This window comes from Canis lupus, chromosome X (assembly GCF_011100685.1).
Source record: "Canis lupus familiaris isolate Mischka breed German Shepherd chromosome X, alternate assembly UU_Cfam_GSD_1.0, whole genome shotgun sequence".
Classification (NCBI taxonomy): Eukaryota; Metazoa; Chordata; class Mammalia; order Carnivora; family Canidae; genus Canis; species Canis lupus.
In genome coordinates, this window is record NC_049260.1 from 51,214,264 (window position 1) to 51,240,696 (window position 26,433).

At 39.7% G+C, this 26,433-nt stretch overlaps 1 protein-coding gene across 6 annotated transcripts in view; it reads left to right on the forward strand.

The window, feature by feature from the left end:
* HEPH (hephaestin) overlaps nt 1-26,433 on the forward strand; it is a 110,450-nt gene that overhangs the window by 33,649 nt on the left and 50,368 nt on the right. For all 6 annotated transcript variants that reach the window (XM_038587592.1, XM_038587591.1, XM_038587594.1 and 3 more), the window contains exons 9-12: nt 9,131-9,262; nt 21,015-21,226; nt 22,222-22,372; nt 24,891-25,103. In XM_038587592.1, the coding sequence (XP_038443520.1) occupies nt 9,131-9,262; nt 21,015-21,226; nt 22,222-22,372; nt 24,891-25,103 (708 nt within the window). The remainder of the gene's footprint in view (nt 1-9,130; nt 9,263-21,014; nt 21,227-22,221; nt 22,373-24,890; nt 25,104-26,433) is intronic.

The following is a 26,433-nucleotide window of genomic DNA, read 5'->3' on the forward strand; positions in this document are numbered from 1 at the left end:
GGCTTCCCTGAGAATTCTGTTCACATAGCCTTTTTCTTTTAAAGATTTTATTTATTCATGACACACACACACACACACACACACACACACACACACAGAGAGAGAGAGAGAGAGAGGCAAAGACACAGGCAGAGGGAGAAGCAGCCTCCATGTTGGGAGACTGATGTGGGATTCAATCCAGGGACTCCAGGATCACGATGTGGGACCAGATCCCGGGACCCAAGGATCACGCCCTGGGTTGAAGGCAGACACTAAACTGCTGAGCCACCCACAGATCCCCTTCACTTAGCCTAAAAACTGAGTGTTTTTATCTGAGGCATGCAACTGAGTTTCAAGTCTCCCAATTTTATGGACTCTTGCTGTGCAGGTCCCTGCTGATCCCCCCTGGGGTGGGAGGCAGGTCTCTCTGTACATCTGCCTTTTCCTGGGCCCATGCCAAGAGAGCAGTTGTTCCACCATGCAGTAATTCATAGTCTATGGCATCACTGAGCAGAAAGCCATTGCTTAGACTCCCTGTTTTTGGCCAGCTTTCCCACTCTAATGCCTGGGAACTCTGCCACACTCAGGAATAACCGTTATTCTTGTGACCTTGGGGATCCACAGACCTTGCTATCCCACCTGGGATTCCACCCCTCTTTGTCACCTGAGCACCTTTAAGGGATGTCCCAGATGTAGCAGACTTCTGAAATTCTGATTTTGCATTCTGCTGCTTATAATACTTTGGTTTATTTTTGTTAAGCCAGCTATCTCCCTGATGCTGTATCCTTCAATATATCTCTCTATATTCATGTCTCTGTACCTCCTCCCTTCCAAAAAGTGGTTGCTTTTCTATTAGTAGAATTGCAGCATTTCTTTTCTCAGATCTCTGATTGATTTTATAGGTGTTCAGAATGATTTGATAATTTTCTAGCTAAATTTCAGGAATGAGGTAGAGGTCCCCTACTCATCTGCCATCGTAACTAATCCTCTCCCCAGGTTTTTAATCTATTTTTTAATCTATTTTTTTAAATTTTATTTATTTTTTATTGGAGTTCAAATTGTCAACAGATAGCATAACACCCAGTGCTCATCCTGTCAAGTGCCCACCTCAGTGCCCATCACCCAGTCACCCCAACCCCCTGCCCACCACCCTTTCCACCAACCCTTGTTCATTTCCCAGAGTTAGGTGCCTCATGTTCTGTCACCCTCACTGATATTTACCACTCATTTTCTCTCCTTTCCCCTTTATTCCCTTTCACTATTTTTTATATTCCCCAAATGAATGAGAACATATAATTTTTGTCCTTCTCTGATTGACTTACTTAATTCAGCATAATATCCTCCAGTGCCATCCACGTTGAAGCAAATGGTGGGTATTTGTTTTTTCTAGTAGCTGAGGAATATTCCATTGTATGCATAGACCACATCTTTATCCATTCATCTTTCGATGGACACTGAAAGCTCCTTCAACAGTTTGGCTAAAGTGGACATTGCTGCTATAAACATTGGGATGCAGGTGTCCCAGCGTTTGACCGCATCTGTATCATTGGGGTAAATCCCCAGCAGTGCAATTGCTGGGTCATAGAGTAGTTATATTTTTCACTCTTTGAGGAACCTCCACACAGTTTTCCAGAGTGGCTGCACCAGTTCACATTCCCAACAACAGTGCAAGACGGTTCCCCTTTCTCCACATCCTCTCCAACATTTGTTCTTTCCTGGCTTGTTAATTTCAAACATTCTCACTGGTGTGAAGTGGTATCTCATTGTGGTTTTGACTTGTGTTTCCCTGATGGCCAGTGATGCAGAGCATTTTGTTATGTGCTTGTTGGCCATGTCTATGTCTTCCTCTGTGAGATTTCTGTTCATGTCTTTTGCCCATTTCATGATTGGATTGTTTGTTTCTTTGCTGTTGAGTTGAATAAGTTCTTTATAGATCTTGGATACTAGCTCTTTATTTCATAGTCATTTGCAAATATCTTCTCCTATTCTGTAGGCTGTCTTTTAGTTTTGTTGACTGTTTCTTTGGCTACGGAGAAGCTTTTTATCTTGATTAAGTCCCAGTAATTCATTTTTACTTTTGTTTCCCTTGCCTTCATAGAAGTATCTTGCAAGAAGTTGCTGTGGCCAACTTCACAAAGGGTGTTACCTGTGTTTTCCTCTAGAGTTTAGTTGGGCTCTTGTCTCACATTTAGATCTTTCATCCATTTTGAGTTTCTCTTTGGGTATGGTGTAAAAGAATGGTCTCGTTTCATTCTTCTGCACATGTCTGTCCAATTTTCCCAGCACCATTTATTGAAGAAACTATCCTTTTTCCAGTGGATAGTCTTTCCTACTTTGTTGTCTGTCTTCATCAGAGCTTTGTAGTACAACCTGGAATCTGGCATTGGGATGCCCCCAGCTATGGTTTTCTTTTTCAATATTTTTCTGGCTATTCGGGGTCTTTTCTGATTCCACACAAATCTTAAGTTTATTTGTTTCAACTCAGTGAAGAAACTCCATGGTATTTTGATAGGGATTACATTCGATGTGTAATTGCCCTGGGTAGCATTGACATTTTCACAATATGAATTCTGCCAATCCATGAGCATGGAATATTTTTCCATCTCTTTGTGTCTTCCTCAATTTCTTTCAGAAGTGTTCTATAGTTTTTAGGGTAGAGATCCTTTACATCTTTGGTTAGGTTTATTCCTAGGTATCTTATGCTTTTGGGTGCAATTGTAAATGGGATTGACCCCTTAATTTCTCTTTCTTCAGTCTCATTGTTAGTGTATAGAAATGCCACTGATTTCTTGGCATTGATTTTGTATCCTGCGACACTGCCAAATTGCTGTAGGAGATCTAGCAATCTTGGGGTGGAGTCTTTGGGTTTTCTATGTACAGAATCATGTCATCTGCAAAGAGGGAGAGTTTGACTTCTTTGCCAATTTGAATGCATTTTATTTCTTATTTGTTGCCTGATTGCTGAGGCTAGGACTTCTAGTACTATGTTGAATAGGAGAGGTGAGAGTGGACATCCCTGTCATATTCCTGATCTTAGGGGAAAGGCAACAAGTGTTACTCCATTGAATATGATATTTGCTGTGGGCTTTTCGTAGATGGCTTTTTAGATGCTGAGGAATGTTCTCTCTATCCTTACACTCTGAAGAGTTTTGATCAGGAATGGATGCTGTATTTTGTCAAAAGCTTTCTCTGCCCTCTACTGAGAGTATTTTATGGCTCTTGTTTTTTTCTCTTGTTGATAGGATCTATCACCTTGATTGCTTTATGTGTGTTGAACCAGCCCTGCATCCCAGGGATAAATCCCACTTGGTCATGGTGAATAACTTCTTAATGTACAGTTGGATCCTATTGGCTAGTATCTTATTGAGAAGTTTTGCATCTGTGTTCATCAGGCATAGTGGTCTATAATTCTCCTTTTTGGTTGGGTCTTTGTCTGCTTTTGGAATTAAGGTGATGCTGGCCTCATAGAACGAGTTTGGAAGTATTCCATCTCTTTCTATCTTTCCGAACAGCTTTCGTAGAATAGGTATGGTTTCTTCTTTAAACTTTTGATAGAATTCCCCTGGGAAGCCATCTGACCCTGGACTTTTGTGTCTTGGGAGGTTTTTGATGACTGCTTCCATTTCCTCCCTGGTTATTGGCCTGTTCAAGTTTTCTATTTCTTCCTGTTCCAGTTTTGGTAGTTTGTGGTTTTCCTGAAATGCGTCCTTTTCTTCTAGATTGCCGAATTTATTGGCATATAGCTGCATATAGTATGGTTTTTATTTTTTAATTTAATTTAATTTTTTTATTTTTATACATATTTTTAATTGGAGTTCAATTTCCTAACATATAGCATAACACCCAGTGCTCATCTCATCAAGTGCCCCCCCTCAGTATGGTTTTTAAATCATTTGTATTTCCTTGGTATTGGTGATGATCCTTCCTTTTTCATTTGTGATTTTATTAATTAGAGCCTTTCTCTTTTGTTTTTAATAAGGCTGGCCAATGTTTTATCTATATTGTTAATTGTTTCAAAGAACCAACTCCTGGTTTTCTTGATCTGTTCCACAGTTCTTCTGGTCTCTATTTAATTGAGTTCTGCTTGAATCTTTATTATCTCTCTTCTCCTTGATGTAGGTTTATTTGCTGTTCTTTCTCCCATTACTTTAGGGGCAAGGTTAGCTTGTGTATTTCAGTTGTTTCCAGTTTTTTGAGGGATGCTTGTATTGTGATATATATATATATATATATATATATATACCTCTGAGGACTGCTTTTGTTGTATCCCAAAGATTTTGAAGGGTTGTATCTTCATTCTCATTAGTTTCCATGAATCTTTTTAATTCTTCTCTAATTTCCCTTTAGGAAAAGGGTTGACCCTTTCATTTTTAGCAGGATGGCCTTTAACCTCCATGAGTTTGAATTTCTTCCATATTTCTTCTTGTAACTGAGTTCAGGTTTCAAAGCATTATGATCTGAAAATATGCAAGAGAGAATCCCAATCTTTTGGTATCAGTTAAGACCTGATTTGTGACTCAGTCTGTGGTCTAATTCTGGAGAAAGTACCATGTGCTCTTGAGAAGACTGTGTTTTCAGTTGCATTTCGATGTAAATTTCTGTAAATATCTGTGAAATCCATCTGGTCCAGTGTATCATTTAAAGCTCTTGTTTTTTGGAGATGTTTCCTTAGAAGATCTGTCATTTGCAGAAAGTGCCGTATTGAAGTCTCCTAGCATCAATGTATTATTATCTAAGTATCTCTTTACTTTGGTTATTAATTTCTTGATATACTTGGCAGCTCCCACATTAGGGACATGAATATTGATGATTGTTAGGTCCTCTTGTTGGATAGATCCTTTAAGTATGATATAATGTCCCTCTTCATCTCTTACTACAGTCTTTGGGATAAACTAATTTTTCTGATCTGAGGATTGCTACCCCTCCTTTCTTTTTAGGACCATTTGAATGGTAAATGGTTCTCCAACCTTTCACTTTCAAGCTATATGTGTCCTTAGGTCTAAAAGGAATCTCTTGTAGACAGCAAATAGGTGGCTCTTGCTTTTTTATCCAGCCTGAAACCCTGCATCTTTTGATGGGATCGTTAAACCCATTCACGTTCAGAGTTATTATTGAAAGATATGAATTTAGTGTCATCATAATACCTATTCAGGTCCCTGTTTTGTAGATTATTTCTTTGTACTTCCTCTGTATTTTAGAGTTCTCCTTAATATTTCTTTTTTAAAGATTTATTTTTTTATTTATTCAGGATAGACATAGAGAGAGAGAGATAGGCAGAGACACAGGAGGAGGGAGAAGCAGGCTCCACACCGGTAGCCCCACGGGGAACTCGATCCCAGGACTCCAGGATCGCGCCCAGGCCAAAGGCAGGTGCTAAACCGCTGAGCCACCCAGAGATCCCCCCCCTTAATATTTCTTGCAGAACTGTTTTGGTGGTCACATATTCTTTCAGTTTCTGCCTATCTTGGAAGCTCTTTATATCTCCTTCTATTATGAATGAGACCCTTGCTGGATAAAGTATTCTTGGCTTCATGTCCTTCTCATTTAGACCCTGACTATATCCTGACAGCCCTTTCTAGCCTGCCAGGTCTCTTTGGAGAGGTCTGCTGTTAGTCATATTTCTCCCCATATAAGTTAGGGATCTCTTGTCTCTTGCTGCTTTAAGGATTTTCTTTTTATATTTGGAATTTGAAAGTTTCACTATTAAATGTCGAGGTGTTGAATGGTTTTTTATTGATTTTAGTGGGGAATATCTCTATCCCCTGGATGTGAATGCCTGTTTTCCTGCCCAAGTTAGGGAAATTCTCAGCTATGTTTTGTTCAGGTATGCTTTCTGGTCCTCTGTCCCTTTTGGCGCCCTCTGCAACCACAGTTAAATGTAGATTTTTCCTTCTGAGGCTGTCATTTATTTCCCTTAACCTTTCCTCATGGTCTTTAATTTGTTTTTCTCTTTTTTCCTCACCTTCATTCTTTGCCATCAACTTGTCTTCTATTCACTCACCCTTTCTTTTACCTCATAAACCCTTGTCGTTAGGACCTCAGTTTGGATTGCATCTCATTGAATTGATTTTTAATTTTAGCCTGATCAGATCTAAATTCTGCAGTCATGAAGTCTCTTGATTCCTTTATGCTTTTTTCCAGAGCCACAAGTAGCTTTATAATTGTTCTTCTGAATTGGATTTCTGACATCAAATTGTAATCCAAATTCTGTAACTGTAATTGTACTGTTTCTGATTCTTTCTTTTATGGTGAGTTCTTTCTAGTCAGGTCTTAATATTTTTTAAGTTAAATTTTTATGTGGTATTAAATTAGAGTCCAGCTTTATTTATTTATTTTTTTGCATGTAGTAGCCCAGTTTTCCCTGCACCATTTGCTTAAAGGACTGTCCCCGTTTAAAAAGACCATCTCTTCAGCAAATGGTATTAGCAAAGCTGGTCAGCTACATGCAAAAGAATGGAACCAGACAAGTTTCTAACACCATATACAAAAATAAATTCAAAGTGGATTAAAGACCTAAATGTGAGACCTAGATCCATAAAAATCCTAGAAGCACACAGGAAGTAACCTTTTTGACATTTCCAGTAGCAACTTCTTTCTACATATGTTTCCTCAGGCAAGGGAGAAAAAAGCAAAATAAACAATTGGGACTACATCAAAATAAAAAGGTTCTGCACAATGAAGCAAACAGTCAAGAAAACTGAAAGGAAACTCATAGAATGATAGAAGATATTTGCAAATGATTTATCCAATAAAGGATTAGTATCCAAAATATATAAAGAACTTATACAACTCAAAACTCAAAAAACAAAGATGCCAATTAAAAATGGGCATAATAGGGGTACCTGGATTGGTCAGTTAAGCATCTGCTTTCAGTTCAGGTCATGATCCTGGAGTTCCAGGATTGAGTGCCACATTGTGCTCCCTGCATGGAGCCTGCTTCTCCCTCTGGCTATGTCTGCCTCTGTCTCTGTGTCTCTCATGAATAAATAAATAAAATCTTTTAAAAAACTACAGTGATATAATGAACACTAGGAATTATATGAAAGACTGATGAATCATTGAACTGTACATCTGAAACTAATAATACATTATATGTTAATTGAATTTAAATTTATTTATGAATTTAAATTTAAAACTAAAAAATTAAAGTAAAAAGGCAAAACAGTAACAAAAAGAACTACAATATGGTAGCAACTCATACCTGTCAGAATGGCTGAAATTTACAGCACAAGAAACAAGTGTTGGCGAGGATTTGGAGAGAAGGTACCCCTTTTTCACTGTTGGTGGAAATGCAAAGTGGTGCAGATACTGTGGAAGATACTATTGAGTTTCCTCAAAAAGTTGAAAATAGAACTACCCCACAATCCAGTAAACACACTACGCAGTATCTATCCCCAAAATACAAGACTGATTCAAAGGACTACACACACTTCTAAGTTTATAGAAGCATTATTATAGCCAAATTAAAGAAGAAGCCCAGGTGTCCATCAAGGGAAGAAGAGGTGGTATATATACACAATGGAATGTTACTCATCCAGAAAAAAGAATGAAATCTTGCCATTTGCACCAACATGGTTGGAGCTAGAGAAAATAATACTAAATGAAAAATGTTCAGTCAGAGAAAGATAAATACCATATTATTTCCCTCATCTGGAATTTAAGAAATAAAACAAAGGAGCAAAGGAAAAGTAAAAGAGAAAGAGAAAGGCAAACCACAAGACAGACTCTTTACTGTAGACAACAAACTGATGCTTACCATAGGGGAGGTTGGGGGGGAATGGGTGAAATAAGTGATGGGATTAAGGAGGACACTTATTGTGATAAGTTCTAGATGTAGGAAAGTGTTGAATCATTATATTGTACCCCTGAAACTATTATAACTCTGTATGTTACCTACACTGTTATGAAGTAAATATTAAAATAAAGAAAAAATCTCCTTGCTAGTTATAATTTGATTCAGATTTTCTGTTTCTTTATTCTTTAGTCTTGGTAGGTTTTCTACTCTGGGACTCTGTTCATCTAGGTTATCCAATTTGTTGGTGTATAATTTTTCAAACTATCTTATTTTTTATTCCTGTAGAATTGGTAGTACTGTCCTCCTTTTCATTTCTGATTTCAGTAATATGAATCTTCTCTCTTTTCTCATAGTCCATCTCACTGAGAGTTCATCAATTTTGTTGATCTTTTCAGAGAACCGACTTTTGGTTTTATTGATTTTCTTTATTGTTTTTCTATTCTGTATTTTATTTATCTCTGTGCTAGTCTTTATTATTTCCTTCCATCTACAGGTTTACTTTGTATTTCTTTTCCTAATTCCTCAAGTACTAAAGTTAGGTTATTGATTGAGATCTTTTTTAATGTGAATATTAATAGCTATAAATTTCACCCTTAACACATTTTCTATGACATCTCATGTTTTGCTATGCAATGTTTTCTTTTTCATTTGCTTTTTGGATCAGAGGTGAAGCATTAGGTATGGAAATTGAGTAGAAAACAAGCCAAAAAAACTGAAGTAGGATTTGGGCCAGCATAAATGCTCAGGGTATTGTATTGTCTTAATATTTCTGGTTAATTTCAAAGGTGACCCAAAATAGGTCAGAAGTGCTGAGTTGTGGAACAAAGATAACTCCAGGAATCATGGCTCAACTACCGAGTTCAGGTAGTTATTATAGACATAATAACTTTATGTGTTCAGAATTGATTTAAGATTGAGGCAAGATCAGATATTTAGGTGGATCCTATCAGAAAATGTAGCTATGGGGAGAGGAGAAATAAATGTAGGGGAAATAGGATTGAACCTGAGAGTGAGGTGGGAGAAAGCCCTGTATTTATGTCCTGATTCTGTTCCCAACCAGCTATTTGAATTTGGAAAAATCAGTTCCACTTCTCTGAGCTGCAGTTTCCTTATTTGTAAAATGAAAATATCTCCTGCCCTGTGTATGATGTTTGAAGATCAAAACGAGATGATGGATTTTAAGGTGCTTTTTATAAACATAAATTGTAATACACTTGGAAGGGATTATTATGATTGCAAAGAGAGGGTTTCTTTATCTTTTTATCTTCCCCTTTCTTCCCCTCCTTCCTATTTTGTTTCCATCCTCCCTGGTGATCCCTGTTTTTATTTCCATTGTCTCTCCTTCCTATCTTGCAGGGCCAGTGATCCGGGCTGAGGTGGGTGACACCATCCAGGTGATCTTTTACAACCGCGCTTCCCAACCATTCAGCATACAGCCTCATGGAGTCTTCTATGAAAAAGACTACGAGGGAACTGTGTACAATGATGGTGAGCAAGCAGGGTTTCCAACTAATATGAGCTGCAGGTAATAACAGGTAGCTCTAGAGGAAAAATATATAAGGGAGGAATGAGAGAGGAAACAGAATTGATTGTCCTGCATGGATGTTATTAAATGAATGCATGATATAATGAAGCAGAACTGTGCTCAATAAGAGACACATTCTTTAAATATATTTAAATATATGATGATTGACATTTTATGTTATTTTTTTAAGTTGTACCATTTAAAAAATTTTATTTATTTATTTGAAAGAAAGAGATATCATGAGTGGGGGAGGAGCAGAGGGACAAGAAGACTCCCCACTGAGCAAGGAGCCTGGCATGGGGCTCAATCCCAAGACCCTGAGATCATGCCCTGAGCCAAAGTCAGATGTTTAGCCAGCTGAGCCACCCAGGTGCAGTCCTGATTGACTTTTAATGATATTTGTTCTTCCAATCTATGAGCATGGAATGTCTTTCCATTTTTTTTTGTGTCATCTTCAATTTCTTTCATTTGTGTTTTATAGTTTTTGGAGAACAGTTTTTTCACCTCTTTGGTTAGGTTTATTTCTAGGTTCTTATTATTTTTGGTGCAATTATGAATGGGATTATTTTCTTAATTTCTGTTTCTGCTGCTTCATTATTAGTGTATAAAGATGCATTAGAATTCTTCACATTGATTTTGCATCCTATGATTACTGAATTAATTGATCAGTTCCTGTAGATTTTGGTGTTATATGTATTGCAATATAAATATAAATATAAATATAAATATAAATATTGCTATAGTATGTCATCTGCAATAGAAAAAGTTTTACTTCTTCTTTACCAACTTGCATACTTTTTATTTCCTTTTGCAGTCTAGTTGCTGTGACTAGAACTTCCAGTACTATGTTAAATAAAAGTACTGAGAATGGATATGTTTATCTTGTTTCTGACTTTGTGTGTAAAGCTTTCAGTTTTTCCCCATGGAGTATGATGTTCACTGTGGGGTTTTTTCATATATAGCCTTTAGGGTTAGTATCCCAAATATATACAGTTTACATAACTCAACACCAAAAAAATAAATAATCCAGTTAAGAAATGGGCAATAAACACGAACAGATATTTCTCCAAATAAGACATCTGGACAGCCAACAGAGACATGAAAAGATGCTCATCATCACTCTTCATCAGAGAAATACAAATCAAACTACAATGAGATATCATTGCATACCTGTCAGAATGGCTAAAATTAGCAACCAAGAAACAACAGGTGTTGGCAAGAATATGGAGAATGTGGAATGCTCTTTCCCTCTAGTGTGAATGAAAACTGCTGTAGGCACTATGGAAAATAGTATGAGGTTCCTCAAAAAGTGAAAGAAGGAATTACCTTATGACCCAGAAATCTTACGACTAGGTTTAAATTTTTTAAATATAATTTCTATGCATCTCTTGACCATAGCTTGTGTCCATTTAAGGAATTTCAAACTTAGTGCTTGTGTTTTTCTTTTTTTTAAGAGGGAGAGAGGCAGAGACACAGGCAGAGGGAGAAGCAGGCTCCATGCAGGGATCCTGACGTGGGACTTGATCCCAGGTCTGCAGGATCAGGCCCTGGGCTGAAGGCAGTGCTAAAATGCTGAGCCACCTGATTGCCCCTTCTGTACATTTTAAACAGTAATCAGGAATATGTTTTCAAGTGAGAAGTAATACAAATAAGTTTTTTTTAATAATAAATTTATTTTTTATTGGTGTTCAATTTGCCAACATACAGAATAACACCCAGTGCCCGCCACCCAGTCACCCCCACCCCCCGCCCGCCTCCCGTTCCACCACCCTTAGGTCGTTTCCCAGAGTTAGCAGTCTTCCATGTTCTGTCTCCCTTTCTGATATTTCCTACCCAAGTCTTCTCCCTTTCCTTCTATTCCCTTTAACCAACATTTATATTTGCCAAATGAATGAGACCATATAATGTTTGTCCTTCTCCAATTGACTTATTTCACTCAGCATAATACCCTCCAGTTCCATCCACGTTGAAGAAAATGGTGGGTATTTGTCATTTCTAATGGCTGAGTAATATTCCATTGTATACATAAACCACATCTTCTTTATCCATTCATCTTTCGATGGACACCGAGGCTCCTTCCACAGTTTAGCTATTGTGGACATTGCTGCTAGAAACATCGGGGTGCAGGTGTCCCGGCGTTTCATTGCATCTTTATCTTTGGGGTAAATCCCCAGCAGTGCAATTGCTGAGTCGTAGGGCAGGTCTCCATTTAACTCTTTGAGAGACCTCCACACAGTATTCTCAGAGTAGCTGCACCAGTTCACATTCCCACCAACAGTGTATGAGGGTTCCCTTTTTTCCACATCCTCTGGTTTCCTGCCTTGTGGTTTCCTGCCTTGTTAATTTTCCCCATTCTCACTGGTGTGAGGTGGTATCTCATTGTGGTTTTGATTTGTATTTCCCTGATGGCAAGTGATGCAGAGCATTTTCTCATGTGTGTGTTAGCCATGTCTATGTCATCCTCTGTGAGATTACTGTTCATGTCTTTTGCCCATTTCATGATTGGATTGTTTGTTTCTTTGGTGTTGAGTTTAATAAGTTCTTTATACATCTTGGATACTAGCCCTTTATCTGATATGTCATTTGGAAATATCTTCTCCCATTCTGTAGGTTGTCTTTTAGTTTTGTTGACTGTACCCTTTGCTGTGCAAAAGATTCTTATCTTGATGAAGTCCCAATAGTTCATTTTTGCTTTTGTTTCTTTTGCCTTCGTGGATGTATCTTGCAAGAAGTTACTGTGGCTGAGTTCAAAAAGGGTGTTGCCTGTGTTCTCCTCTAGGACTTTGATGGTATCTTGTCTCACATTTAGATCTTTCATCCATTTTGAGTTTATCCTTGTGTATGGTGAAAGAGAGTGGTCTAGTTTCATTCTTCTGCATGTGGATGTCCAATTTTCCCAGCACCATTTATTGAAGAGACTGTTTCTTCCAGTGGATAGTCTTTCCTCTTTTATCGAATATTAGTTGACCATAAAGTTGAGGGTCCACTTCTGGATTCTCTATTCTGTTCCACTGATCTAGGTGTCTGTTTTGTGCCAGTACCATGCTGTCTTGATGACCACAGCTTTGTAGTACAACCTGAAATCTGGCATTGTGATGCCCCCAGGTATGGTTTTCTTTTTAAAATTCCTCTGGCTATTCAGGGTCTTTTCTGATTCCACACAAATCTTAAAATAATTTGTTGCAACGCTCTGAAGAAAGTCCATTGTATTTTGATAGAGATTACATTAAACGTGTAAATTGCCCTGGGTAACATTGACATTTTCACAACATTAATTCTGCCAATCCATGAGCATGGAATATTTTTCCATCTCTTTCTGTCTTCCTCAATTTCTTTCAGAAGTGTTCTATAGTTTTGAGGGTATAGATCCTTTACCTCTTTGGTTAGGTTTATTCCTAGGTATCTTATGCTTTTGGGTGCAATTGTAAATGTAAATTCTCTTTCTTCAGTCTCATTGTTAGTGTAGAGAAATGCCACTGCCTTCTGGGCATTGATTTTGTATCCTGCCACACTGCCAAATTGCTGTATGAGTTCTAGCAATCTTGGGGTGGAGTCTTTTGGGTTTTCTATGTAGAGTATCATGTCATCGGCGAAGAGGGAGAGTTTGACTTCTTTAGGAATTTGAATGCCTTTAATTTTTTTTGTGGTCTGATTGCTGAGGCTAGGACTTCTAGTACTCTGTTGAGTACTAGAGCTGGTTTGGAGGTCACATATTCTTTCATCAGTGGTGAGTGTGGACATCCCTGTCTTGTTCCTGATCTTAGGGGAAAGGCTCCCAGTGCTTCCCCATTGAGAATGATATTTCCTATGGGCTTTTCGTAGATGACTTTTAAGATGTTGAGGAATGTTACCTCTATCCCTACACTCTGAAGAGTTTTGATCAGGAATGGATGCTGTATTTTGTCAAATGCTTTCTCTGCATCTATTGAGAGGTTCATATGGTTCTTGGTTTTTCTCCCGCTGATATAATTAATCACATTTATTGTTTTTACGAGTGTTGAACCAGACTTGTGTCCCAGGAATAAATCCTACTTGGTCATGGTGAATAATTTTCTTAATGTATTGTTGGATCCTATTGGCTAGTATCTTGTTGAGAATTTTTCAACCATGTTCATCAGGGACTGGTCTATAAGTCTTTTTGGTGGGGTCTTTCTCTGGTTTTGGAATTAAGGTGATGCTGGCCTCATAGAACGAATTTGGAAGTACTCCATCTCTTTCTATCTTTCCAAACAGCTTTAGTAGAATAGGTATGGTTTCTTCTTTAAACGTTTGATACAATTCCCCTGGGAAGCCATCTGGCCCTGGACTTTTGTGTCTTGGAAGGTTTTTGATGACTGCTTCAATTTCCTCCCTGGTTATTGGCCTGTTCAGGTTCTCTATTTCTTCCTGTTCCAGTTTTGGTAGTTTGTGGCTTTCCAGAACTGCGTCCATTTCTTATAGATTGCCTAACTTATTGGCATATAGCTGTTCATAATATGTTTTTAAAATCGTTTGTATTTCCTTGCTGTTGGTAGTGATCTCTCCTTTCTCATTCATGATTTTATTAATTTGAGTCTTGTCTCTCTTCTTTTTAATAAGGCTGGCTAATGGTTGATCTATCTTATTAATTCTTTCAAAGAACCAACTCCTGTTTTTTTTTTTATCTGTTCCACAGTTCTTCTGGCCTCTTTTTCATTGAGTTCTGATCGAATCTTTATTAACTCTCTTCTTCTGTTGGGTGTAGGATCTATTTGCTGTTTATTGTCTAGCTCCTTTAGGTATAAGTTTAGCTTTTATATTTGAGTTCTTTCCAGTTTTTGGATGGATGCTTGTATTACGATGTGTTTCTCTCAGGACTGCTTTTGCTGTATCCCAAAGTTTTTTTTTTTTTTTTTTTGACGAATCTCAAGCTTTTTTTTAATAGTAGGTTGAATATTGTACATAGTCATATCTTAATTTAGAATCACCAATCTAAACAAATTATTGAATCACACATTTTAAATTAGAGATACAGGCCATCATTCTTTTTTTTTATTGGTGTTCAATTTATTAACATACAGAATAACCCCCAGTGCCCGTCACCCATTCACTCCCACCCCCTGCCCTCCTCCCCTTCCAACACCCCTAGTTCGTTTCCCAGAGTTAGCAGTCTTTACGTTCTGCCTTTCTGATATTTCCCACACATTTCTTCCCCCTTCCCTTATATTCCCTTTCACTATTATTTATATTCCCCAAATTAATGAGAACATATAATGTTTGTCCTTCTCCGACTGGCTTACTTCACTCAGCATAATACCCTCCAGTTCCATCCACGGTGAAGCAAATGGTGGGTATTTGTCATTTCTAATAGCTGAGTAATATTCCATTGTATACATAAACCACATCTTCTTTATCCATTCATCTTTCATTGGACACCGAGGCTCCTTCCACAGTTTGGCTATCGTGGCCATTGCTGCTAGAAACATCGGGGTGCAGGTGTCCCGGCGTTTCACTGCATCTGTATCTTTGGGGTAAATCCCCAGCAGTGCAATTGCTGGGTCGTAGGGCAGGTCTATTTTTAACTGTTTGAGGAACCTCCACACAGTTTTCCAGAGTGGCTGCACCAGTTCACATTCCCACCAACAGTGTATGAGGGTTCCCTTTTCTCCACATCCTCTCCAACATTTGTTGTTTCCTGCCTTGTTAATTTTCCCCATTCTCACTGGTGTGAGGTGGTATCTCATTGTGGCTTTGATTTGTATTTCCCTGATGGCAAGTGATGCAGAGCATTTTCTCATGTGCATGTTGGCCATGTCTATGTCTTCCTCTCTGAGATTTCTGTTCATGTCTTTTGCCCATTTCATGATTGGATTGTTTGTTTCTTGGGTGTTGAGTTTAATAAGTTCTTTATAGATCTTGGAAACTAGCCCTTTATCTGATATGTCATTTGCAAATATCTTCTCCCATTCTGTAGGTTGTCTTTGAGTTTTGTTGACTGTATCCTTTGCTGTGCAAAAGCTTCTTATCTTGATGAAGTCCCAATAGTTCATTTTTGCTTTTGTTTCTTTTGCCTTCGTGGATGTATCTTGCAAGAAGTTACTATGGCCGAGTTCAAAAAGGGTGTTGCCTGTGTTCTTCTCTAGGATTTTGATGGAATCTTGTCTCACATTTAGATCTTTCATCCATTTTGAGTTTATCCTTGTGTATGGTGAAAGAGAGTGGTCTAGTTTCATTCTTCTGCATGTGGATGTCCAATTTTCCCAGCACCATTTATTGAAGAGACTGTCTTTCTTCCAATGGATAGTCTTTCCTCCTTTATCGAATATTAGTTGCCCATAAAGTTCAGGGTCCACTTCTGGATTCTCTATTCTGTTCCACTGATCTATGCGTCTGTTTTTGTGCCAGTACCACACTGTCTTGATGACCACAGCTTTGTAGTACAACCTCAAATCTGGCATTGTGATGCCCCCAGATATGGTTTTCTTTTTTAAAATTCCCCTGGCTATTCGGGGTCTTTTCTGATTCCACACAAATCTTAAAATAATTTGTTCTAACTCTCTGAAGAAAGTCCATGGTATTTTGATAGGGATTGCATTAAACGTGTATATTGCCCTGGGTAACATTGACATTTTCACAATATTAATTCTGCCAATCCATGAGCATGGAATATTTTTCCATCTCTTTGTGTCTTCCTCCATTTCTTTCAGAAGTGTTCTATAGTTTTGAGGGTATACATCCTTTACCTCTTTGGTTAGGTTTATTCCTAGGTATCTTATGCTTTTGGGTGCAATTGTAAATGGGATTGACTCCTTAATTTCTCTTTCTTCAGTCTCATTGTTAGTGTATAGAAATGCCACTGACTTCTGGGCATTGATTTTGTATCCTGCCACGCTACCGAATTGCTGTATGAGTTCTAGCAATCTTGGGGTGGAGACTTTTGGGTTTTCTATGTAGAGTATCATGTCATCGGCGAAGAGGGAGAGTTTGACTTCTTCTTTGCCAATTTGAATGCCTTTAATGTCTTTTTGTTGTCTGATTGCTGAGGCTAGGACTTCCAGTACTATGTTGAACAGCAGTGGTGAGAGTGGACATCCCTGTCTTGTTCCTGATCTTAGGGGAAAGGCTCCCAGTGCTTCCCCAATGAGAATGATATTTGCTGTGGGCTTTTCATAGATGGCTTTTAAGATGTCGAGGAATGTTCCCTCTATCCCTACACTCTGAAGAGTTTTGATCAGGAATGGATGCTGTATTTTGTCAAATGCTTTCTCTGCATCCAATGAGAGGATCATATGGTTCTTGGTTTTTCTCTTGCTTCTATGATGAATCACATTGATTGTTTTACAGGTGTTGAACCAGCCTTGTGTCCCAGGGATAAATCCTACTTGGTCATGGTGAATAATTTTTTTAATGTACTGTTGGATCCTATTGGCCAGTATCTTGTTGAGAATTTTTGCATCCATGTTCATCAGGGATATTGGTCTGTAATTCTCCTTTTTGGTGGGGTCCTTGTCTGGTTTTGGAATTAAGGTGATGCTGGCCTCACAGAACGAATTTGGAAGTACTCCATCTCTTTCTATCTTTCCAAACAGCTTTAGGAGAATAGGTATGGTTTCTTCTTTAAACGTTTGATAAAATTCCCCTGGGAAGCCATCTGGCCCTGGACTCTTGTGTCTTGGGAGGTTTTTGATGACTGCTTCAATTTCCTCCCTGGTTATTGGCCTGTTCAGGTTTTCTATTTCTTCCTGTTCCAGTTTTGGTAGTTTGTGGCTTTCCAGGAATGCGTCCATTTCTTCTAGATTGCCTAATTTATTGGCGTATAGCTGTTCATAATATGTTTTTAAAATCGTTTGTATTTCCTTGGTATTGGTAGTGATTCTCCTTTCTCATTCATGATTTTATTAATTTGAGTCTTGTCTCTCTTCTTTTTAATAAGGCTGGCTAATGGTTTATCTATCTTGTTAATTCTTTCAAAGAACCAACTCCTGGTTTTGTTGATCTGTTCCACAGTTCTTCTGGTCTCGATTTCGTTGAGTTCTGCTCGAATCTTTATTAACTCCCTTCTTCTCTTGGGTGTAGGATCTATTTGCTGTTTTTTCTCTAGCTCCTTTATGTGTAAGGTTAGCTTTTGTACTTGAGTTCTTTCCAGTTTTTGAATGGATGCTTGTATTGCGATGTATTTCCCCCTTAGGACTGCTTTTGCTGCATCCCAAAGATTTTGAACGGTTGTATCTTCATTCTCATTAGTTTCCATGAATCTTTTTAATTCTTCCTTAATTTCCTGGTTGACCCTTTCATCTTTTAGCAGGATGGTCCTTAACCTCCACATGTTTGAGGTCCTTCCAAACTTCTTGTTGTGATTTAGTTCTAATTTCAAGGCATTATGGTCTGAGAATACTCAGGGGACGATCCCAATCTTTTGGTATCGGTTGAGACCTGATTTTTGACCCAGTGTGTGGTCTATTCTGGAGAAAGTTCCATGTGCACTTGAGAACAATGTATATTCAGTGAGTTTGGATGTAAAGTTCTGTAGATATCTGTGAAATCCATCTGGTCCACTGTATCATTTAAAGCTTTCGTTTCTTTGGAGATGTTGTGATTATAAGACCTATCGAGTGTACAAAGCGCTAGATTGAAGTCAACAAGTATAAGTGTATTATTATCTAAGTATTTCTTAACTTTGGTTATTAATTTATTGATATATTTGGCAGCTCCCGCATTCGGGGCATATATATTGAGGATTGTTAAGTCTTCTTGTTGGATAGATCCTTTAAGTATGATATAGTGTCCCTCTTCATCTCTCACTACAGTCTTCGGGGTAAATTTTAGTTTATCTGATATAAGGATGGCTACCCCTGCTTTCTTTTGAGGACCATTTGAATGGTAAATGGTTCTCCAACCTTTTATTTTCATGCTGGAGGTGTCCTTCTGTCTAAGATGAGTCTCTTGTAGATATCAAATAGATGGGTCCTGCTTTTTTATCCAGTCTGACACCCTGTGCTTTTTGATGGGTCATTAAGCCCATTCATGTTCAGTGTTACTATTGAAAGATATGAGTTTAGTGTCATCACGATATCTATTCAGTCCGTGTTTTTGTGGATTGTCCCATTGGAGTTCTTCTTAAAGGGGATTTTAAGAGTTCCCCTCAAAATTTCTTGCAGAGCTGGTTTGGAGGTCACATATTCTTTCAGTTCCCACGTGTTTGGAAGCCCTTTATCTCTCCTTCCATTCTGAATGAGAGCCTTGCTGGTTAAAGTATTCTTGGTTGTATGTTTTTCTCATTTAGGACCCTGAATATATCCTGCCAGCCCTTTGTGGCCTGCCAGGTCTCTGTGGAGAGTCTGCTGTTAATCTGTTATTTCTCCCCATATAAGTTAGCGATCTCTTGTCTCTTGCTGCTTTAAGGATCTTCTCTTTATCTTTGGAATTTGCAAGTTTCACTATTAAATGTCGAGGTGTTGAACGGTTTTTATTGATTTTAGCGGGGGAAATCTCTCTATTTCCTGGATCTGAATGCCTGTTTCCCTTCCCAGATTAGGAAAGTTTTCAGCTTTGATTTGTTCAAATACATATTCTGGACCTCTGTCTCATTCGGCACCCTCAGGAACCCTGATTAAACGTAGGTTTTTCTTCCTCAGTCTGTCACTTATTTCCCTTAATCTATCCTCATGATCTTTTGTCTTTTTTCCTCAGTTTCCCTCTTTGCCATCAACTAGTCTTCTATGTCACTCACTCGTTCTTCCACCTCATTAACCCTCGTTCTTAGGACTTCTAGTTTGGATTGCATTTCATTCAATTGATTTTTAATTTCTGCCTGATTAACTCTAAATTCTGCAGTCATGAAGTCTCTTGAGTCCTTTTGCTTTTTTTCTAGAGCCACCATTAGCTTTATAATAGTACTTCTGACTTGGTTTAATGACATTGAATTTTAATCCAGATTTTGTAACTCTGTGGGAGAGAGAACTGTTTCTTATTCTTTCTTTTGAGGTGAGTTTTCCTTCTAGTCATTTTGCTCAGTGCAGAGTGGCCAAAAACAAGTTGTATTGGGAAAAGATGAAAAAGAGAGAAGAGAAAGAAGGAAAGGAAAAGTAAAAAGATAAAAGGAAAAAAGGAAGAATAAAGAGAAAAAGAGAAAAAAAAGAAGAAAAAGAGAAAAAAGAAAAAGAAAAAAAGGGGGGGGAAGCAAACAGAAATGAAAAAGAAAAAAAAAAAAACAAGGTGGAGTATCCTCTGATTCTGTATACTGTAAGTTCCTTGACTTCCCCTGGAACTTTCCAGTGTTGGTTGGTCAATAATTTGTTTTTCCCCTGTCCGTTTAGCTGGTCTTCTGGGAGAGCTGCCTGTTGTGCTGATTTTCAGGTGTTAGCACTTGGGGGAGCTGCTCAGCCCCCTGCCTAGTGCAGGGCTCAGTGAGTGATGTTTAAGCTGCTTATCTGGTGAGGCCACTGTGAGGCTCAGTGGGCTTACCGTGAGGCCCCAGGAGGAACAACCACAGTGGAGGCGGTCAGCCCTGGAGCCCTGGATTCAGCTCCTGCAGCAACTAGGGAGCTCTCAGTCTGCAGGGGCCTGGATGCTCCGGGGGTGGGTCCGCTGATCTGCTCACCTGGGGCAGGAATGTCCTTGCTGTTCTGTGCCCTCTTGGCTTCTGCCTGTCCCGGGGGAAGACCGGATCCAGGGCTGTGTCCCTGGCGTCCTGTGCTCCCGGCGTGTGCTGTTGGATTCATACTCCCAGCAGTGCAGCCCCCTCTCTGCCGAGCTGCCGCCTGAGCCCCACCAAGCTGCTACGGTGGCCGCGCGGCCCCCTCCGCACTGAGCCTCCGCCTGAGCCCCTTCCGAGCTGCTCCCGGGGTCGCAAAGCCCCTCCCGCGTGGAGCCGCTGCCCGAGCCCCTCTGAGCTGCTCCCGGGTCCAGCCGTGCAGGTGCTGCTGCCCTTTAGGGAGCTCGGGGCACTCTCCCTGGGGCGGGCAGGTGTCTGTTAGTGTCCCAGGGAGCCTGAAGGCATCCCCGCCCTCCTGGGGTCCTGCTCTAACTCCCTGCGGGCGCCTTTCCACCTGGGAAGGTTGGTGCAGCTCCTGCTTCTCCGGGACGGGGCTCTCCTGTCCTGGGGACACTCGCCCCGGCCTCAGCCCGGCTCCTCACGGGGCCCCTCCCCCTTGGATGCCTTTTGTTTATTTCTTTTTCCCCCCGTCTTCCTACCTTGATAGAAGCATGAACTCTTGTCACTGTAGCATTCCAGCTGTTCTCTCTTTAAATCTCAGGCTGAATTCGTAGATTTTCAGGATGATTTGAAGGTTATCTAGGTACTTTGGTGGGGACAATTGACTTGGGGACCCTACTCTTCCGCCATCTTGCCCCCCCTCTACAAATAAGTTTTAAAGGCCCTTTTAATCCTTAGGTGCTATGAGCTTAGAAAACTGAAACCTGGGAAGTTTACGTTTTTAAAGACTTTATTTATTTGTTCATGAGAGACGCATAGAGACAGGCAGAGTTGTAGGAAAAGTTGGAGAAGCAGGCTTCCCGTGTGGAGCCCAATGGAGGCCTTGATCTCAGGACCCCGGAATCACAACCAAGTCAAAGGCAGATGCTCAACCCCTGAACCACCTAGATGTCTTCACTCCTATTCTGGGATACTTTTTAATATTCTGTATTGCATACTGCTGCTGCTCCAAATGCCTTGTAGTTTAACAATGTACCTCACAGTTAGGAACTGATGATTCTCATTCTAGCTAATGTGACGAGTCCTATTTTTTCCCCCTGCAGGCTCATCCTACACTGGCTTGGTGGCTAGGCCCTTTGAGAAAGTAACATACCGCTGGACAGTCCCCTCCCATGCTGGCCCTGCTGCTCAGGATCCAGCGTGTCTCACCTGGATGTACTTCTCTGCTGCAGATCCCATAAGAGATACAAATTCGGGTCTGGTGGGCCCCCTGTTGGTGTGCAGGGCGGGTGCCTTGGATGCAGATGGCAAACAGGTTATTACAAAGGTTTTTAGCTGGAAAGCCTGCTGGGAGGAAGAGAAGGCTATGTTACTAAATAGGAGTTGAAAATGGAACTAGGTTCAAGAGATGTGGGAACAGAAAAAAATAACCAAGGTATTTAATCAGAAATTAACAGTTGGTGATCTCATGCTATTTTGCATACTATTCTTTCACTCATAAATATCTTAGTCTCCATTCCTTTCTATTTTGTATCTTCTCATCATCTCTTAAAAAAAACCCTCAATGCCCCCTAACACTTGAGATTATATTCTTAAATCTCTTTTAATATTGGTCTGTATTCTTTCATGTACAGCTCACCATTTCTAGCTGTATAACCCTGGGCAAGTTGCTTAAGCTCTCTTTGCCTCAGTTTCTTCGTCTGTAGTAAAGGGTTAACAATGAAAGAAGTATCTTGGGTTTCTATGATGATTAATTAAAATAATCCATATGAAGTGTTTATCATAGTGTCTAGATTGCATAGTAAACACTCAGTAAAAGTTAGAAGTAATAATAATAATGAAAATAATAAATAATAATAAAATAATATATTAATAGCAATTACATAATATATCAGTAGCAATTACACATCCTTTCTTTTATTTTCTAATCCCCTCCATATAGAGTCCTTTCCTGATCTGCTAGCCACATTTCCCCACTCCTTTCCCCAGCTAACTCTAAGGTCTCTTCTATCACTCTCTGTACTTCTCCATAATCCCCACCTTGTGCTTCTTCTCTGTCCCCTTTCATGCATTCCTCCTCTCTCATCTTGTCACATAGTTCTGACCTCTTTCACCTACCTTCAATTTGAAATCAGCTGAGGAAAAACTGCCTAGCAACAACTACAACTCTAGGAAGGAGGTATGGGCTTGTTTCTGTGTCTGGAAAAATAAATAGGAAAGAATCAGAGCTCATTGGGTCTGGATTTGCACAGCCCACAACTGCTGAAACCATTGTCATTCTTTCCTATGTTCTCTTCCATGGATCTACAGAAAGGAGTGGATAAGGAATTTTTTCTCCTTTTTACTGTGTTGGATGAGAACAAGAGCTGGTACAGCAATGCCAATCAAGCAGCTGCTATGTTGGATTCTCGACTGCTCTCAGAGGATGTCAAGGGTTTCCAAGATTCCAATCAGATGCATGGTATGGGAAGGCTTTTGCCCCCAGCTGCAGTTGGGAGGTTACATGTAAAAATCTAACCTAACATTAATCATGTTCCATCCTTGAAAGAACTGATCCAATTGGTCAGCTCTACCCAAGACATGAGCTAGATTGAAGAATTAAATCTAAGGCAACAGATCTTATATTTAACACCTGGTTGTGCTGTGTCCTGTGTTACACAGAATGGGGGACACTGGAAAAATGTGCTGCGAAATGATTGCAGACAAGGAATCCACTAGAAAGTGAGGAGAGAAAGCTGGAATGATACCTTTCCTGTCTTATCTCCTTCTTCCTTATTGACTACTACCCTTGCTCCTCAACTCCATACTCCATCCAAATGGGGCTATTTTTCTCTTATATAGATATATCTTGTACTTTTCTGACTTCATGCCTTTACAATGTTTTGCCCTTTAGTTGAAATGCCTCTCCTCATGTGATGTGATGAGCACTGGGTGTTATACTATATTTTGGCAACTTGAATTAAAATAATATTTTTAAAATTTAAAAAACATAAGTAAATAAAATAAAAAGAAAGGCCTCTCCTTACATTTTCGCCCTTAGCCTGTTGAAATTCTTTTCATTCTCTAACATCCTACTCAAAAGCTACTTCATCCATGTAACCATTCTTTGTCACCCAACCCCAGGATGATGACACCCTCATCTGAACCACTGTTGCAATTTATCAGACTATTTTAATTGTATGTTCTATATATTTATTTGTTGCATGGTTTTTTACTTCTGCTAGAGTGTAGTCTCCTTAAAGGTGAGTACTGTTTATTGCTTATTTCTGTATTGTCTACACTTTCTAATACATAGCAAATGTTTATTGAACAAGTGAACTAACAAATTAATGAGTAGACATGTAGGTGGATGGGTGAGTGAGTGAATGGGAAGACATGGTCCCCAGTTTGCAAAGAGCTCCCAGCATTTTGCCATGAAATGAGACTATTAACACACATGAAATAATTATAGAACAATCCAAGATCAACTATAATTAAATGCTTAATTGTGTGAAACAGCTTTCAAGTGATATGGAGTTCATAGGAGGAGAACATTAATGAGGAACAATCGAATTAAAGGATTCCTGGAAGAGAGAGCTTGAGCTAGGGTTCAAAGGCTAAATAGGTTTGCAATTAAACATTACAGGCAAAGGAAGCAGAATCAGATTAGCAATGTTCTCATAAGCATTTTGGGGAATTACCAAACAGGGCTACTTATTAAAGATAGTTCTAGTGGGTGTGGGGACATTGAAAAGGGGTCAGCTTTAATCAGTTCTCCCTGTATTTTCAAGAGGAGTGTGGAGGATGGGAGGGAGTCATGAATGTGTTGTCTTATGACTCCATCTCTTGGTTCTCATCACCAGTAAGTTATATCAGCTGGGAAACCAATCCTGCGAACCAAGTTCATTTCAGTTTTGAACTTAATGGAGCACCTGAGTAGTACAAGCATACATGCCAGGTGATTTGGCAGTCATACTGATACATAAAAAAATATAATGTCCTTCCTGCTAGGGCAATCTAGTGTGGGAGATGGACTTTTAAGTAAATCATTTGACTCTGTGGTAAGTGATATGGAAGAATTTTGTGTATGTGTGGGGGATGTTTCATGGAAATGAGAGAGAGAGAAAGAGAAAGAGAGGGAGGAGAGGGAGGAGAGAAAGGGGGAGAGAGAGAGAGAGAGAAAGAGAGATAACGGCACATGGGAGGTGACATTTGAGCTGGAGCATGATGGATGAGTAGTAGTTTTCTGTATAAAGACTGGAGGAAAAATGTATTCTAGGCAGAAAGAACAGCATGTGAAAACTCAACATATGTTTTATAAACATCTAGCATGTTTAAGGCTATGGGGATACAGAAACAAATAGAACTCACAACAATGTTGTGTACCTGTGTGTGAGGAGGCATGGGAGGATAGACTGCAAGCAGGGGTGCCAGAGTGAGGGTTTTTGCAGAAGTTCAGACCAGAAATGGTGAGGGCCAGAACCTAGGCAGTAACAGTGAAGTGAAGAAAAAGAGACAGATTGAAAGATGAATATGGAAATTTGGGGGGACCCCAGTAATTTATGGAGGAATGGAGAAAAAGAACAAGATGAAGGAGGAACAATCAGAGAGAATGTAAGAGAACCAAGAAAGTGTGGTGCTATAGAAGCTAAGGGAGGAGAGTTTCAGGAGAGTGGAATTAGTAGAGGCTGATATCCTTGTGTATGTGTATATGTGAAGGAGTTGTGGTAGTGGAAAGTACTTCAGTTTTACAAGAATTTGAAGTGTGGTAGAGGAGGGGCAGGAGGGGAGGTCAGAAAGACAAGTTGGACCATCATTCCAAAGAGGCATATCTTCATAAGGACAACTAAATTGGCTTAGAGAAGAAGGCATAAGAGTTTAATGTAACCCAGAAATTTCAAGTTGTTGGAAACCATCATCTCTATGATGCTATGCTTCTGGTCAGTGCCTGAGTAGTCTGATCTCATCTTCCTGTTCTGTCTTGTGTTTTTGTTTTCCAGCCATTAATGGGTTTCTGTTCTCTAACCTGCCCAGCCTGGACATGTGCAAGGGTGATACAGTGGCCTGGCATTTGCTTGGTTTGGGCACAGAGACTGACGTGCATGGAGTCATATTCCAGGGCAACACAGTGAAGCTTCAGGGCATGAGGAAGAGTGCAGCCATGCTCTTTCCTCATACCTTTGTCATGGCCATCATGCAGCCTGACAATGCTGGTAAGTGCCTTAATGGCTGGCCCTAGGCTTAGAGCTCTATTGGGCATGGCACTGGGTGCGGGGGGCTAGTGAAAAGAAAAGAAGACATATTGAGGGTACATGGAAGTTTTCAAAACACTCTTCTCTCTCCTCAATGTGTACTCCTATGTTCTGGTTATTTGGGTTTTTTTTTTTTAGCTGCAGATATAAAGTTAAGATCTGGAGAAGATCTTTTCTGGAGCAACAGGAAAGAAGCAAGGATGCTGCCCAGCGTCAGGGCAATTCTTATATAGGTAGAGGGTGGACTTGGATGTGTAGTCCCATGGCTATGTAGAGATTTTATAGATATAGTCCTTACATTGGAGGGAGGTTCATAAGATACACCTATAAGTGCTTTCAACTCTAATATTTTGTGAGGATTTCTGCAAACTGCTGGTGGGAATAGTGTGGGGGTGTACTGTGATAGTTTCAGCCCAGGAATCGAGCATAAAAGCTTTTAGTTTAAGTTCTTTCATTAATTTGCTATTTAATTTTGGTCTAACCAACCCCAACTCTATGGCTAGATTTCTTCCTTCTTTTATTTCTCTGTCCCACCCCCCACCCCCCTCCCTCTCCTTCCTTTCCTATCTTTCCCCTTTCTTCCCTCCTTCCTTTCCTTTCTCTCCCTCTGTCTCTCCTTTCCTTTCTCTCCCTCTGTCTCTCTCTCTCTCTCCCTCTACTCCCACCCCGTCCCCTCATCCCTTTCTGTCTCCCTTCCTCTAATTTCCCTATTTTTATTTCATGAAAAAAATTGACTAGAACATTTCTTTAGATTCCATTAATGTCTGACATTTTATCACTTAGCAGTATTTTTTTTTTTTGCAATCGCTAGGATGCATTATTATTTCAGGCAGTAGGTGGCAATAGTATTTGTCAGAAAAATCTGGCAGTTCCATGCAGTCTCCACTAAGCTTTTATTTTAGTTCTTTAAATTCCATTCATATTTAGAAATAAATCTGTAAACCAAACAAGTCTCTTTGACAACTTAATAATTACATCTTGGCACTAGATTTGAAAAATATTTGACATAAAGTTGGTCTCAATAGACTTCTTGGGACTTCATTTCTGTCCATCTACTTGGGATACTTTCTTGGTTAGACAGAGTTATTGTTAGCAAATTAGGAACAGCAGTTTATGGAGATTAAAATAACAACAGACACAAGCGGGATCCCTGTGTGGCGCAGCGGTTTGGCGCCCGCCTTTGGCCCAGGGCGTGATTCTGGAGACCCGGGATCGAATCCCACATCGGGCTCCCGGTGCATGGAGCCTGCTTCTCCCTCTGCCTGTGTCTCTGCCTCTCTCTCTCTCTCTC